This window comes from Aythya fuligula, chromosome 1, assembly GCF_009819795.1.
Source record: "Aythya fuligula isolate bAytFul2 chromosome 1, bAytFul2.pri, whole genome shotgun sequence".
Lineage (NCBI taxonomy): Eukaryota > Metazoa > Chordata > Aves > Anseriformes > Anatidae > Aythya > Aythya fuligula.
Genome location: NC_045559.1, coordinates 6284660 through 6297654, shown reverse-complemented (window position 1 = coordinate 6297654; position 12995 = coordinate 6284660). Strand labels below are relative to the sequence as shown.

The 12995-nt window shown below is 37.8% G+C and overlaps 1 protein-coding gene across 3 annotated transcripts in view; it reads left to right on the top strand.

Moving 5' to 3' along the window:
* The window catches only part of USP6NL (USP6 N-terminal like), a 117520-nt gene extending 105843 nt beyond the window's left edge, over window positions 1–11677 (top strand). For all 3 annotated transcript variants that reach the window (XM_032186904.1, XM_032186887.1, XM_032186896.1), the window contains one exon: window positions 8956–11677. In XM_032186904.1, the coding sequence (XP_032042795.1) occupies window positions 8956–10397 (1442 nt within the window). In that variant the 3' untranslated portion in view covers window positions 10398–11677. The remainder of the gene's footprint in view (window positions 1–8955) is intronic.
* Window positions 11678–12995: the final 1318 nt, after the last annotated feature.

The window sequence follows — 12995 nt, the reverse complement described above, 5'->3', positions numbered from 1 at the left end:
GCTTTGGCAGACATCTTGTCTCAGCTGATGCTTCATCACGGTGACTGGCGGTGGATAAATATGTTAATGGACAACTTTGTCTTTTAGCATCAATTCCACTCCATCATGCTAGAAGAAGATAGGATCATCAGAGTGCTCCGTTACATTTTAAATACTGTGTTATCCGTGATTGTGTGTGAAGATTTTTTGCCCCCTTTCAGAAACTCAATGTACTTGTAGTTGGGTAGGTTTTTTGTGGATGTGGTAAAGCAAATTTTACCAGTGGGGAGTTTATTTTCCACTTGAAAAGTGGAAAAAGCGTGGTACTGAAAGAATTATGAAACATTTTGTAGTTTGATATGTTTGAATGAATTAATGCTTTTTTTTTTTTTTTTCCACCCTGGAAAATCACATATATGCAACTTGTGTTGAGAGTTTCTGTGGCAAATACAGAATTTACTGTAAATTTTCTTGAAAGAAAAAAATGAAGGCTGTTCCAGACTGACTTATGTCTTAAGGCTTTTCTTGTGAGAGAAGGCAAAAAGTCTTCAAGTGAAGTTATGTTTGAGAGTACTCCTAGATCTTGAAACAATTAAAGGAGGCTGTACCTGACATTAAGAGCCACAAAGTGGTTATCTTGCAATGCAGTAACAGAAAGTGTGAGGCACAGGGAGTTGTCTTGTGGAAACAAAAAACAGAATTTAGTGAATGCATCTTCTTGACATGGAGTGCAAGTTGTGTGGTTTCATATTTTGTACGTCTAGGAGTGACTCTTGATGTGACTAGCTGGCAAGACAGTAATTGTTTTAATCCGTATAAGTTCGTTCTTTTAGAAAGCTAAAGCAATGTCAGTGTCAAAACATGTCTTCTTTTCCAACACGAGTGAGGAAGGTTGAGTATTAAAATACAAATAAGAAAAACAAAGCCAAAGTAAAGTATATTTTGGTGCTGGATGAGGAAGTGAGGCTTTTTCTTTTTCATTTCAAAGTAGCCTGGGAAAGCCTCTCTGTGTGGTATATTTTTGCCAGGGGTAAGTGGGAACATTACTTAACCTTTCACAAAATAAATATGAAATGCCTTTATCCTAATCCTTGGAAATCTAGCTGATTTGTCTGCTGTTATCTGTAGTTGAGTGAGGCTGTCTCATTTGTTCTTCATATGAATTTCACAAGCCTTTGATTTTTTTTTTTTTTACTGTTCATTTTGGTTTTACTAATCACTGTCTTCAGGCAGTAATATTTTTCTGCAGGTTCTCAGCATTCTCTAGACATTCAGCTTCAGCTTTGCTTATGTGTACGTCTGATTACTCTCTCTTCTACCTTGAGTGTCTTTACTATTTTTCTTTTAGTTTCACATAAAACTTATGAAAACATTATACATCATGAAGTAATACACACACAAAAAATCAAACTGTTCATTTAAGTATCCTTTGTAGCTTGAGAAAATAATGTTTATTTTAGTTTTCTCAGCTGAAATCAGAGCACTACTTCCTGTCTTGTACTTTTTTGCACTGAGCAATAATTACACCTTTAATAATTAAGAACTAAAGTAAAAATTAATGTTAGAAAAAAAAAATCTTCATCTTACAGTTGCATTAGTATCAGTCATCCAGGAATAGCAGTGAGCTAATTGAGCTCTGTGGAATTTTCCATCTGGCATCCTTTGTTAGGCTGTATAGATTTTCCTGCCCTAGTAGGGTAAACTGTGGTAGGATATTAAGAGGTAATAATTTTTGTGTTGCTTTAAAGTGGAAGTCTGCTTATGTCTAACGTAGCTTTCTCTGGCTTGCTTCTTCCAGGGAGGGAAAGGACTTGATTCAACACTTTCTTACTGATAAAGCCAATAAAATGCTCAGCCAGAACATTTGACATTCCAGGGGCACAGTTGAATTGATCATGCTAATTTTGGATGTCAGCTAAATGGCTTTGCCAGTATTAGGACTATTTTGCATAAACCAGACCACAGATTTTTATGCCTTTCTGTAGTAATTTCTGGTGTAAGTGCTGTCCAGAATAGGATAGCCTGTACCGAGTGGCTGCAAGCTTCAAAGGATGGCTCATAACTTAAATACTGTTCTCAAAACCCAAGGTAGGCATCCATGTTTCAGTGACTATATGGAAACCTCAGAGTGTATGGGTAAATGTGCTGCTTGTTGTCGAGTCCTCAGAGGGCCACGATGTGACAGCTATATGTAGAAACGGTCCTATAAGGTACTTCTCCTCGAGTTTTTTTAGTAAAAAAAAACCAACAGATTTTCTAGGTTGACTGGAACATTATGAAGTGTGGTACCAAAGCAGGCTCTTGAGCAGCACAGTCATATGTATGGTTTAGGATTTACATCTTCTCAAGTAGCTAGATCTGACACAGAGTGGCCAATCTCTTCCTTAATTCCTTAATTCAAGGACTGTGAAAAGAATTTCATTGGTAGATGCCATTGTTTCTCTTTTTTTCTTTTGTTGGTTCAGATACTTTCCTTGTCCAAGTTCTTGAAATGCTCACCCACGTTTTGATTTAAGATGTCCTGAAGGACAGAGAGATCCTGGGTCTTTTTATTTTTTAACTGAAAGTTAAATAGACCATATAGCAATGAAGAAGGCCTTAAATTTGAGGCGCAAGACCTGGTTTAAAGAAATATTGCCAAATTTGAAAGCTGCCATTGTCCTTTTGCTGAACTTAGTGCATGGTAACACCTCCTTTAAACCCTCAGTTCTTTTAGTTCTCCCAATCTTTCCTGTATTTAGGGACAACTAGCAAAATCTGAATCTTTTATTTGTCATAATTTTTTAAATGTATACCTGCTATTTTTCTTTAAAGGTATATTTTAGTAAATTTTTATGAATACCTTTTATTAAAATCTTTATCTATTTTAAATACTCTTTGATACTCAAATAATGTCTGTTTTCTTCTCTTAATACATATTTTGATGGCCAAAATAATGCAAATATGTAAGTCAGCTTGACTTTGTTTCTGATGGTGTATCTCTTTGGGTTGTGTTTTATTTCAGAGGAACTTTGGATTTTTCACTTGTACTTGAAGAATACACAAGTAGCTATTTCATACCACGTGCTTTGCATTTTAATCAACTAATTTTTCTGCCTTGTTTCTTGTGTGTTATGACTTTTACAAGATTATGAAGGAAATTGGCCTATGAAATTATACTAATACATATTATTTTCAACCGTTTTAGACATTGGCTTTGCATCATTTCAAAATCTTTACTGCTTAAAACTTGCATGCTTTTGTTGAATAAGATCCAGATAGTTACATTGGTTATTTTTCACAGCCTTAGCTTGAACTGAATTTTCAAGAAAGTTTATTTTATGGAAGAAATGTGGAGATAGGGATATGAAATGAAAAAAAATGAAAAGTGGTTAATTTTAGAATTTATTTATTTTTTTACAAAGACCACTTACAGACTTACAGCTAGTTACCCGTAGCTTCAGACCGATGACCAAGTTTGTTATATTTTTCTACTGTTTCACTAAATGCAGATGTTTATAAAGTAAGGTTTTGTTATTGTCAGCATTACAAAAGTATTACACAGCAGCAGAAAGACAAAGAGTGTATTTTGCTCTACCATCATCAAGTTGTCAAGCAAGGTTTCATTTCAGTATCTCCTCACTGGCATATAAAGGAGGAGGAAGAGAGAGTGACTTTCAGGCAGCAGCTTGAGCTTCTTGTGCAGACACTTAAATTTCTTTAAAATTCTCTTGGACTTGTAAACAGAACAAGTAAGATGGGAAGTCACTGATGGAAAATAAACACAAAATATCAAGATGTCATTTTAAGAGTTGTTTTTATGACCATTACCATCCTTGAAAACTGTGTTAGAACAGTCAGAGTGCATGTATTCTGGTCCTGAAATTAAGGACTAGACTGTTATTCACCAGAGAGAGCACTTAAAGCACTTTACTCCAATTATATGTCTGCTATTCAATGCATGAGGCTGTTAGTGCCTCCTGGAGCAATTATCTGTAAAAGTCTTGTAGTTGGGATCGACTTCCACTGGGTGGTGACCAAGACTTGCTAGAGCAAGAGTAAGTGAGTAGACTAAAACTTTCTTTAATATCATTTGAATTTTTTATCTTTTGGTCAACAGTCAGATCTGCTGATATTTGCTTTGCTCCTTGTCATGTCAGGTAATATGTTTATCAGCAGAAAACGAGCACCTAATTGTTCTTTCTTCATTTAAATTCTCTTGCTCTACTTCCATTTCTCTCCTTTCTCCCCCATTTTTCTTTGTTTCTTCTTCTCTTGTACTTTTTTTCTCTTTTCTTTGTTGTTTGCTTATTTATACAATATTACATCCAATCAACTAAATCACAACCTTTCTTTTAAAAGAAAAACATAAAATCCTATGGTACCAGCTCTACATATTCTAACATAAGCTGTTATAAGCTTTCCCAAAGGACACATATAACTTAACTCTGTCTAGGAAGCTGTTTTGTTGAAGGAAGCTGGGGAGAAAAGATGCAGTTGGGCATTTTCTGATGGCCCAGTTAGCTTCGGAAGACAACGGCACATTCAATGATTGTTGAGGTTGCTGCCAAAACTCTCACCAGCTGAACTGAACATCTTTGTCTTAAATCCTAGTTGGAAGTGCTTTTAAACCTTGTGTGTAAACATCGTAGATTGTGTAGAAGATTACTTGTCCCAGGAATACATTTTGTAGGACTCAGAAGTTCCTCCCTTGTTATTTCTTCAGACAGGAAGGTATGCCCAGAAAGTGAAGTAGCTCAGACTTAGGGCCAACAGCACAAACAGGTTCAGTTTAATGGCCTTGAAAACATACAAATAAAATTTCTGCATGCTCAGATCTGAGAAATTCGACCAATGAGTTGAGCTGATGTAGTAAAGATGATGGCTAAGAGCTGCATGAGAGGCTTCAGGCAGAGCTGGAGTGGAAAATGGGTAGATAAAAGATACGCAGCTTGTTAGAAGAATCAGTGTTTTTGCATGCTTCTCTGGCAAGCTATTTATGTACCTCTTACTAGTAGAGATGTTTGTTGTGATTTAGTTTCTTCTGTTTGCTTTTGAATTGTGGTTTCTTTTCCTTTGCTTCTTGCTTTTATTCCTTTTTTCTTTCTTTTCTTGCCAGCATGCAACATCACGGTTTTCTTCATATTCTCGCTAATAGCAGGCTGCTTGAAGCATTCACAGGCATAGTCTGCATGCTAGTTTGTGCACTTGAGAAGCATTAACGTGCATGCTGATGGATTTTTGTTATTTTCTACCTCCTTAGTTTTGTGGACTTCTTTGAACTTTATGAGTTTTCATCTGTTTTTAAATAATAAAGTACTTTGATAGCTCCACGGGAAGTGTCAGCTCTGTAGATGTGTCTATATGTGTTTGTATATTAAAATTGGAATTAAATATGCTTTTTTTGCAGTTTTAAAACAAATAGGTTTTACTCTAGGAGGTGACCAGTTTGGGGGGATGTCTTTGTGCTCAGCGCTGTGGATCCTTGTTACAACTCCTTTCCTTCCAGTGTTTGTTATGGCAGGAGGTGATGAGAGCTGAAGAATTTTTTGGAACAGAACTAGGCGTGTGCTTTGTAGCTTGGATTAATAAACAAATATCTCTAGCAATGTGGCCTTTCCTAAAGTTTGATGCAAATGTGGTTGATTAAGCAAGCTGTGTCAGTTGTTTCAGACCAAGGTCAAGTTAAAACAAATTCAGTGGAAGCCTTGTGGCTAAGATTTAGAGCTGTATTTCTTCTTTTCCTCACTGACCCTCCTTCCACACATACACATTGTTCCATATTTTTGCTTCCTGTGAAAGCACCAAGCTCCAATATTACCGGCCTGTAAAAAGCTGGAGGTCTGGTATGATGCTGTTAGAATGCAAAGGTTTGCTTCTACATGAACTATGGTTGGCTTGGAACTCTTTGCTTATTGCTCAGTGCATGAATTAATTCCAAGTTTGAACAGTTTCACAGCAGACATGGCAAGGCTTCTCTGATACTCATTTTACACCTGTAATTCATTTTACACCTGTAATTCATATTACAGCAATACATTGTCGAAATAGCATGGAGCACATGAGTTGTAGTGTTCTTTTACCCTCAAATGGGAAGGAAAGATGACAGAAAGCAATCTTCAAAGCAGCCTAGATAGAATTCAATAAGAATGTCTGCACTGTTCTCACTTGGGTTTTATTAGAGCTTAAGGGTAATTAAGAAACCTTAAATGTATGAAATTAAAGAAACAAAAAACTCCAGCAAACCCCACCTTTATTGTACGACCAAGTATATTTCAAAGGATCTCATATTGCTCTGTGTGCATTTCTTAAAGAGTAAAGGCTGAAGGAAAGGAAATCCATTCATGGGTTTAACGTCTTTATGACAAAGAAGGAAGCATTGCAGGCACTAGAGGATCTGGTCTTGTCTTCTTTTTTTTTTTCCCCATATAGCTTGAATACTTGTATTACAAGCATGGAATTAAAATAATACATTTTTTTCTAAAACATTTATGACACACAAGGACAGAAATTAAATAATTTACAGACGTTGAGGAGACATTTTCTTATATCATCCCATAACTACCACGATAACCTGGAGGTTATGTGTGATTCATGATTAGCAGCATATAAACGCTGCATTCTGTTTAATTCAAATGACAAATTTTTGTTATATACTTTCGATATTGTTTTTTAATTCAGACTTCATGATGTGCAAGTCTGCAAGTCCATGCTCCAGATTTTAGTCTGGTCTCTGAATCACGAGGCCCCACCGAGACTGAGAACAAACCACGAAGCTTGTAATTTCAAGACCCACTCACTGGTGCCTGATGCTAAGGCCCTACCCCACCACATAGCCTGCTGCTCTGTCTTGCATATCTTCTTCATCACTGAGTAAAGAATGCCAGGTGTACAATCCTGCAGGATGATTTAACTTGTGGAAGCACACATTTGGGGGCAAGTAGTTGGGGAGAGGGCTTAGCATGGGTAATTTGTTTGCTGAGGCATAGCAAGGTGGACAATGAACACCCTCAGTGTAAGAGAAGAGGTTTAAATATCTAAATAATTGTATGATCATAACTGATGAGTAGGGAAAAATGAGTGGAAGGTTTTTTTCTGCAGAAAACGAGTAGGTTGGATTTATTATATGTAAACTGAGGTTTCTGAAGTTGTTAATTTCTAAAGGAAAGGGTGCATTTCCATATGACCTCTGGCCTCCTGTGAAGACTGTGAATATCAAGAAAAGGGTAGTTTAATTGTTTGGCAAACCCAGGCTGTGTGTAGTGGTTTTTTTAAAGTACTTTTTATTTAGTTATCTTGTCATGACACACAGCACTGTTGTATTTCTCTCTGCTGTCTTCCTGCTATGTCCTAGCTGGCACAAACTGTAAGTTTTCATTTAGTTTATATAGCAACTGATCCGTGATGGTAGTTTGTTATGCTGTTGTAATAAATAACACTGACCTTGGCTGCTGGCTTTCCTCTGTGTACCTCTAGCACGAACCAGTCATCAAAGATTGAACTCGTACTATTGACTGTAAAAATGAACATGGCTTTCTTCTCATTGCAGCGCTCACACCAGGGATAGAGACGTTTATATGTATTCACCATGTGAGCCCATATAGACACTTAAAGGGAATTTTAATTACAAATACCTCGCAAAAGTGAGGCTAACTTTAAAATCTTCAAGATCTTAACTAACCTTAAGATCTTTGGTGATGAAGGAAGATTTTACAGTTCTGGTCTTTTAGGAAGAAGCAGGAATTAAAATTGTTTTATGGCTGTTTTATATATTTTTTATTTTGTGTAACATTTAAGAATAGCCATTTCCTTTTTTTCTACATACAGTAGGACCTTTACTTAATAGACTGATAAATAGTTGGATTTGTTTGGCTGTGCTGACTTTATAAGTTTTTTTTTAATTGTTTTTCTGGAAATACAGAACATCAAATAAATAAAATGTAGATTAATAAATTTAATGAGAAGTATGTGACCTTTTCAATACATAATGGGAGAAATGAGTGGATTACACAAAGTCACATGCAAGAAGATGGTGGTAAAAGACAATGGCTAAGAAGATGAAGGACGTTGAGTGCTAAGGGGAGACTGGTGTGGAAAATGCAATGTAAATTTTTCTGTAAATAAAATTCAGCAATGAAACACTTCTTTATACTTTCTGTAGTGGCACTGTGGGCTGTTCTCAATCTCCGTTTAATTGATGTTTAGCACTGGCTGTTGTGATGTGTTGAGCTCAAAATGGGAGAGCTTGCCAGTTGTATCCTGGTTCTGTAACTTGAACGCTCATTTGAAATCATGATATAGACAATTTCAGCATTAGCTACTTAAGTTGTTCTATAGCTTATAGAAAGCTGAACTGAAAAAATGGTGATTCTGTGTAGAGTCTTCTTGTTACGGTGTCACTTTCTAATGCAGAGAATGACATCCCCTAAGCAGGGGCTGAGGAAGAACAAGGGCATGACTGCAGATGTTAACGGGAAGCAGCACTCAAAAAAGAAGTGAGAGAAAGTTCAGAGATGTCTGCTAGAGAGGTTGCACATGTGAGGGCAGAGCAGATAGCATGGCTTGCCAGCAGTGAACAGCAAAAGATGACTGAATGGAAGGTGGTGGATTGGAAGAGGGATATCAGAAAGGATCTTTAAAGTGGAGAAGTAGTTTATTTACTGTGATGAGGACAGTGCAAGGAGGGATATGTACAGAGTAGGTAAGGTAGCCAAAATACCATCTAGGAAAATGATTATTTTTTTTTCTTCATCAGCAATGTCAATGAGGAAAAGCTTGGCAAGATCGTATCGGCTGAAGAAAGGAAGACTAGAGTAACTGGTTGAGATGAGAGCCTAAACAAATTCTTTGTTAAAATACAGAAAAACCTTTAAGGTCTTTGACAGAATGGTTATCCAGAGAGAGGCTTGGATAATTTAGTTATTTTTGCTTGCATGACCAATAGATCAAAGATGATTTCTATACACATGTGAATTTGTTATTACTGTTCTTTTCTAGGTAAAGAAGATGAATTTCCAAAGAAGCCATTGGGGCAAATTCCATCAGGACCTCAGCCTGCTATGCCTAATTCCACTCCAATGCTTAATGGACAGAACAGCACTGGTACACAAACAGCGAGAAGGACAGAGAGGAGACCATCCTCTGGAGAAGAACCGGAAAGTTCACCAAATAACCGAAAAAGAATTAATTCACTGGAAAAACAACCTTCCTTAAAACAGCAGAAGTCCCGACCGATAGACACACAGAGTATACAGTCTAAAACTGAGGTAGATGCTAGAAGAAAGCCTCAACCCATGGGGCAAGACAACTCAAGGCAATATGATAATGCAGCTGCTAACCAAAATTCTAACGCTATTTCAAATACAAGAAGGGAATTTGTACCTAAGTGGAATAAACCATCCGATATCAAAATAATGGAAAAGACTATGAAACTTACTGCAGAGGTGAAAGGAAGGCCAATAAATCATTCAGTTTCAGGCTCACCACCAGGTTCTGCAGAAACACAGCCTTTGAATGTAAAGCAAAAGATGAGGGTTTTGGATGCTGATGAAGGTAAGCGTGGGTCTAATGCGTCACAGTATGATAATGTTCCAGAAGCTGATATTGAGAATGAGAATTTTGTTGAAGAGATGCTTGAGAGAGCTCATCCACAGAGTCCAAGGCATGTAGCATATTCAAATAGTCCAAGAAAACAAGCTGATAAAATACCCGCTCCATTAAAATTATCCAACAATTATACCTTCACTTCCCAACCCAGATCTCCAAAATACTCCTTGCCCTCTGATGGACCACCTCATGGACTGAATGTAAAACAGCCACTGCCATCTTATAATAATCCACCTACTTACCATGGAAATTCTCCAAAGCACGTTTCCAGTATAGGCAATACAAGTTCCATACCTCTGCACTACCACGGGAATCGAACCAGCCCTTCTGGTAGGCCATATGGTTCTTTTATTTCAGCAGATTACTCTCCAGATAAATTACAAGTGAACTCGTATCCTGCCAATCGCCAAAATCCTCTCTCCCCAGCCCCTGCTCGGATAGAAGTAGCCCCTGTCGATGCCTATACCAGCAACTTGAGGTCCCCCCCAGGTGTCAAATTCATAATCCCTCCTGTGGACTATTTACCAGAAGATAGAAAGTGGCCCGATGCTGCGTATATTTATAGACACGAACCGTACAGGCAGCCCTGGAACCAAGACATTAACACGGGTCACTTGGATAACTTCCAGAAATACCAGCATTTTCAGGCAACACCGTTTCAAGACCACGCTTTTCCTGCTGTTTCTGTGGACGGTCCAATAAGATACAGGACTTCACCAAACTTTGAAGAGCATGGTTCACCACAATACCAATATTCAGGTCCATCAGCTCAAGCCCAACACTACCGAAATCGAAACGATGGATTGTCTATGCATGAGTCTGTGCTTCTCTGAGAATCTGTCTGTACTTACTAAAGTGGCAAGAACCAAACTCAGTTATGCATTACTGTGTTAGCAGTAGTCCACCTCATTTCCTCTATGAAATGTGGACAATTCACATGACTCTGTCAAAAACAACACTATTTCAAAGATGTTTCAGGCTTTCACTGAAGGCTAGTTGAGTTTTTAGACTTGCATCGAAGCTCTTGAAAGTGATCTGATGCACATAGCCGTAGCAATAGCAATAAGATCATATACACAGGATAGCTAATACTGTCATTTTCCCTCAAATTTAAATAACTCGTGTTATGATCTTTCTGCCTAAAACCTAACACATTTACAGGTTTTATTTTTGACTGACATTGTTAATGCACTGTATAGATGTGTGGGTGCGTGTGTGCGAGTGTGCACTTACACGAATGCATATGAAAAAGAGCTAAAGAGTTTAAATGTAAATTGCATTTAACTTTGGGCAAAGCTTGTGAAGTACTTTTATTTCATATTAATTTTTCTTTATAATTTATTTGAGAAGCCATTCATTTTGAATGGGATTTTCTGTCATTGTTATACAGCTGCCTCAGTATCCCAGTATCTGTTCTGGGCAGGGGAGATACTTTGGGATTATTAATTTAAATTTATGTGAGAGTTAATTTCCTCTCCTTTGACTACTGTTCGTCATTTTCCTCAGCAGGAAGGAGCAGGCAGGCAAAAGCAGAAACCCAAAAATGTCTTTATAATCTGGCTAAGAAATGGTGCTGAAAATTCAGGGCAGTCTCCAGTTTCACAGGTGAATTGAAAGCGGAGAGTTTTTACCTTTGCACCCAAACCTACCGTCAGAATGTCTGAAATCTGCAAAACGTTGGGGCACGGTGGGAGCAAGGCCAGATCCAGAAATGGTGCTGCACCCTTCACTTTTTGCCACGCCGTGCTGTCAAGCTAAACAAATTGGTTGCAAGGCCAAATCTCACAGGTATCAGAACTCCCAGCTCCTTGACGCTCTTGAGAAGTACACGCAGGAGGCTGAGACTTGGTCGTGACTTGATATTCCCTGAGCCGTGCGCATATGCAGCGTCCCTTCCTTTAAGCTTTGTCATGTCAATTCCATTTTGGTTTTGCCCTTTTTTTCCCCAAAGAGCCAGCAGGTTCGTGCCTGCGATAGGGCACGTGCTGCTGTGCCTTCAGGCTGCTGAGAGACTGTTTTTTGTTTTTTTTACACTAAAACCATCCTGACTGTTAATAGGAAGCTTAGACTCCAGGTAACGTATTTTTAATTGGCGTTTGCAGCCTTTTTTTTTTTTTTTTTTTTACTTTGTTTGCTTTTCCTTTCGTTGACTGTGAACTGGGGGTGACAAAAATGAACTGGGGGGTGACAAAACCGCAGGTTGAAGTGGCGCGCGGAGGATGCAGCCTTGTGAGCTGCCAGGGACCATGCAGGCAGTGCGGGATGCACTGACCTCTCCTTGAAACCAAGGGGACCGGAGGCGGGTAAGGATCTCGCCAGAAGAGGTCCTTGGAGTGCTTAGCAGAGAGATTTTCTAATCCTTAAGTACCTAGCATCGGTAGCAACATCGGTTCTGAATGGATTCGAAGGTTGTCCTGTTCTCTTTTGTAAGATTTGTTAACTGAAAACGTAGAAATGGATTTTATTTTATTTTCCTTTAAAGAATGAGCTTTAGTGCCTCTTATTGCTGCAGGTTGGCTCTGTAAGTTTTAAGGTACAGAAGTAAAACAATTTTTACAAATGGAAGTAACATTTACTTAGTATATTTCAAAAACCTTTTTTTTTTTTGTTTTGTGTATATGATGTGTCTGATGTAATTTTTAATGAACTGGGCAATTTTATATTTGAAGAGTCGCAAACTGCAGCGAAGTAACAGTAGCAAAGCACTACACTGAAACTCTAAAATTGTGAAGATAAATATGACTTGGGCTTACCTTAGTTCTGCTTGCTTACAGCAGCTTAGAAATGTATGTACATAATATCGTGGCGCAGTGTAATAATCGCAGTGTTTAACGATGGTTCTGTAATTCGTAACAAGGCTGTACAATTCATTTGTGCAAGCAACACAAAGCTCTAAAATATGTATCAGCATTAGTAAATACTGTAGATTTTTATATATAAAAAATATATACACATTATTTTCTTATGTCATCTGCAACAGTTTTATAACTGTGTATCCTATTTTGATGTGACTGTATTTTTAACGTTAAAATAATAATAATTAAGCCTCTGTTGTTTTGTCTTTATTTTTTCGTTGTCTAATTAGCTCAAAACTGCACAAATGGTTGTTCATAATTGTGTCTCGATATATCTACATGTCCAATTTGAGTTGTTTATATATATTTATTTTTTGACTAAGCAGTGGGGATACGGGCTGTACAGTGCTTTTACACTGCTACAGAAGTAGCAAGGTTATTGATTATAGTTGACCACACCGCTAAACATGACCCTGTCGCTTTGTGAAAGCTAGGAATATAAATTGTGGTGATGATTTTCTGGTTTTGTTCCAATAACCTCACCCAGTACCAATTCCAAAGAAGAGGATTGGTATTGTATAGTTCCTTAAAAACAGCCTCGTGCCCCAAGCCTGCAGAGCAAAGCACGCTTTGGTT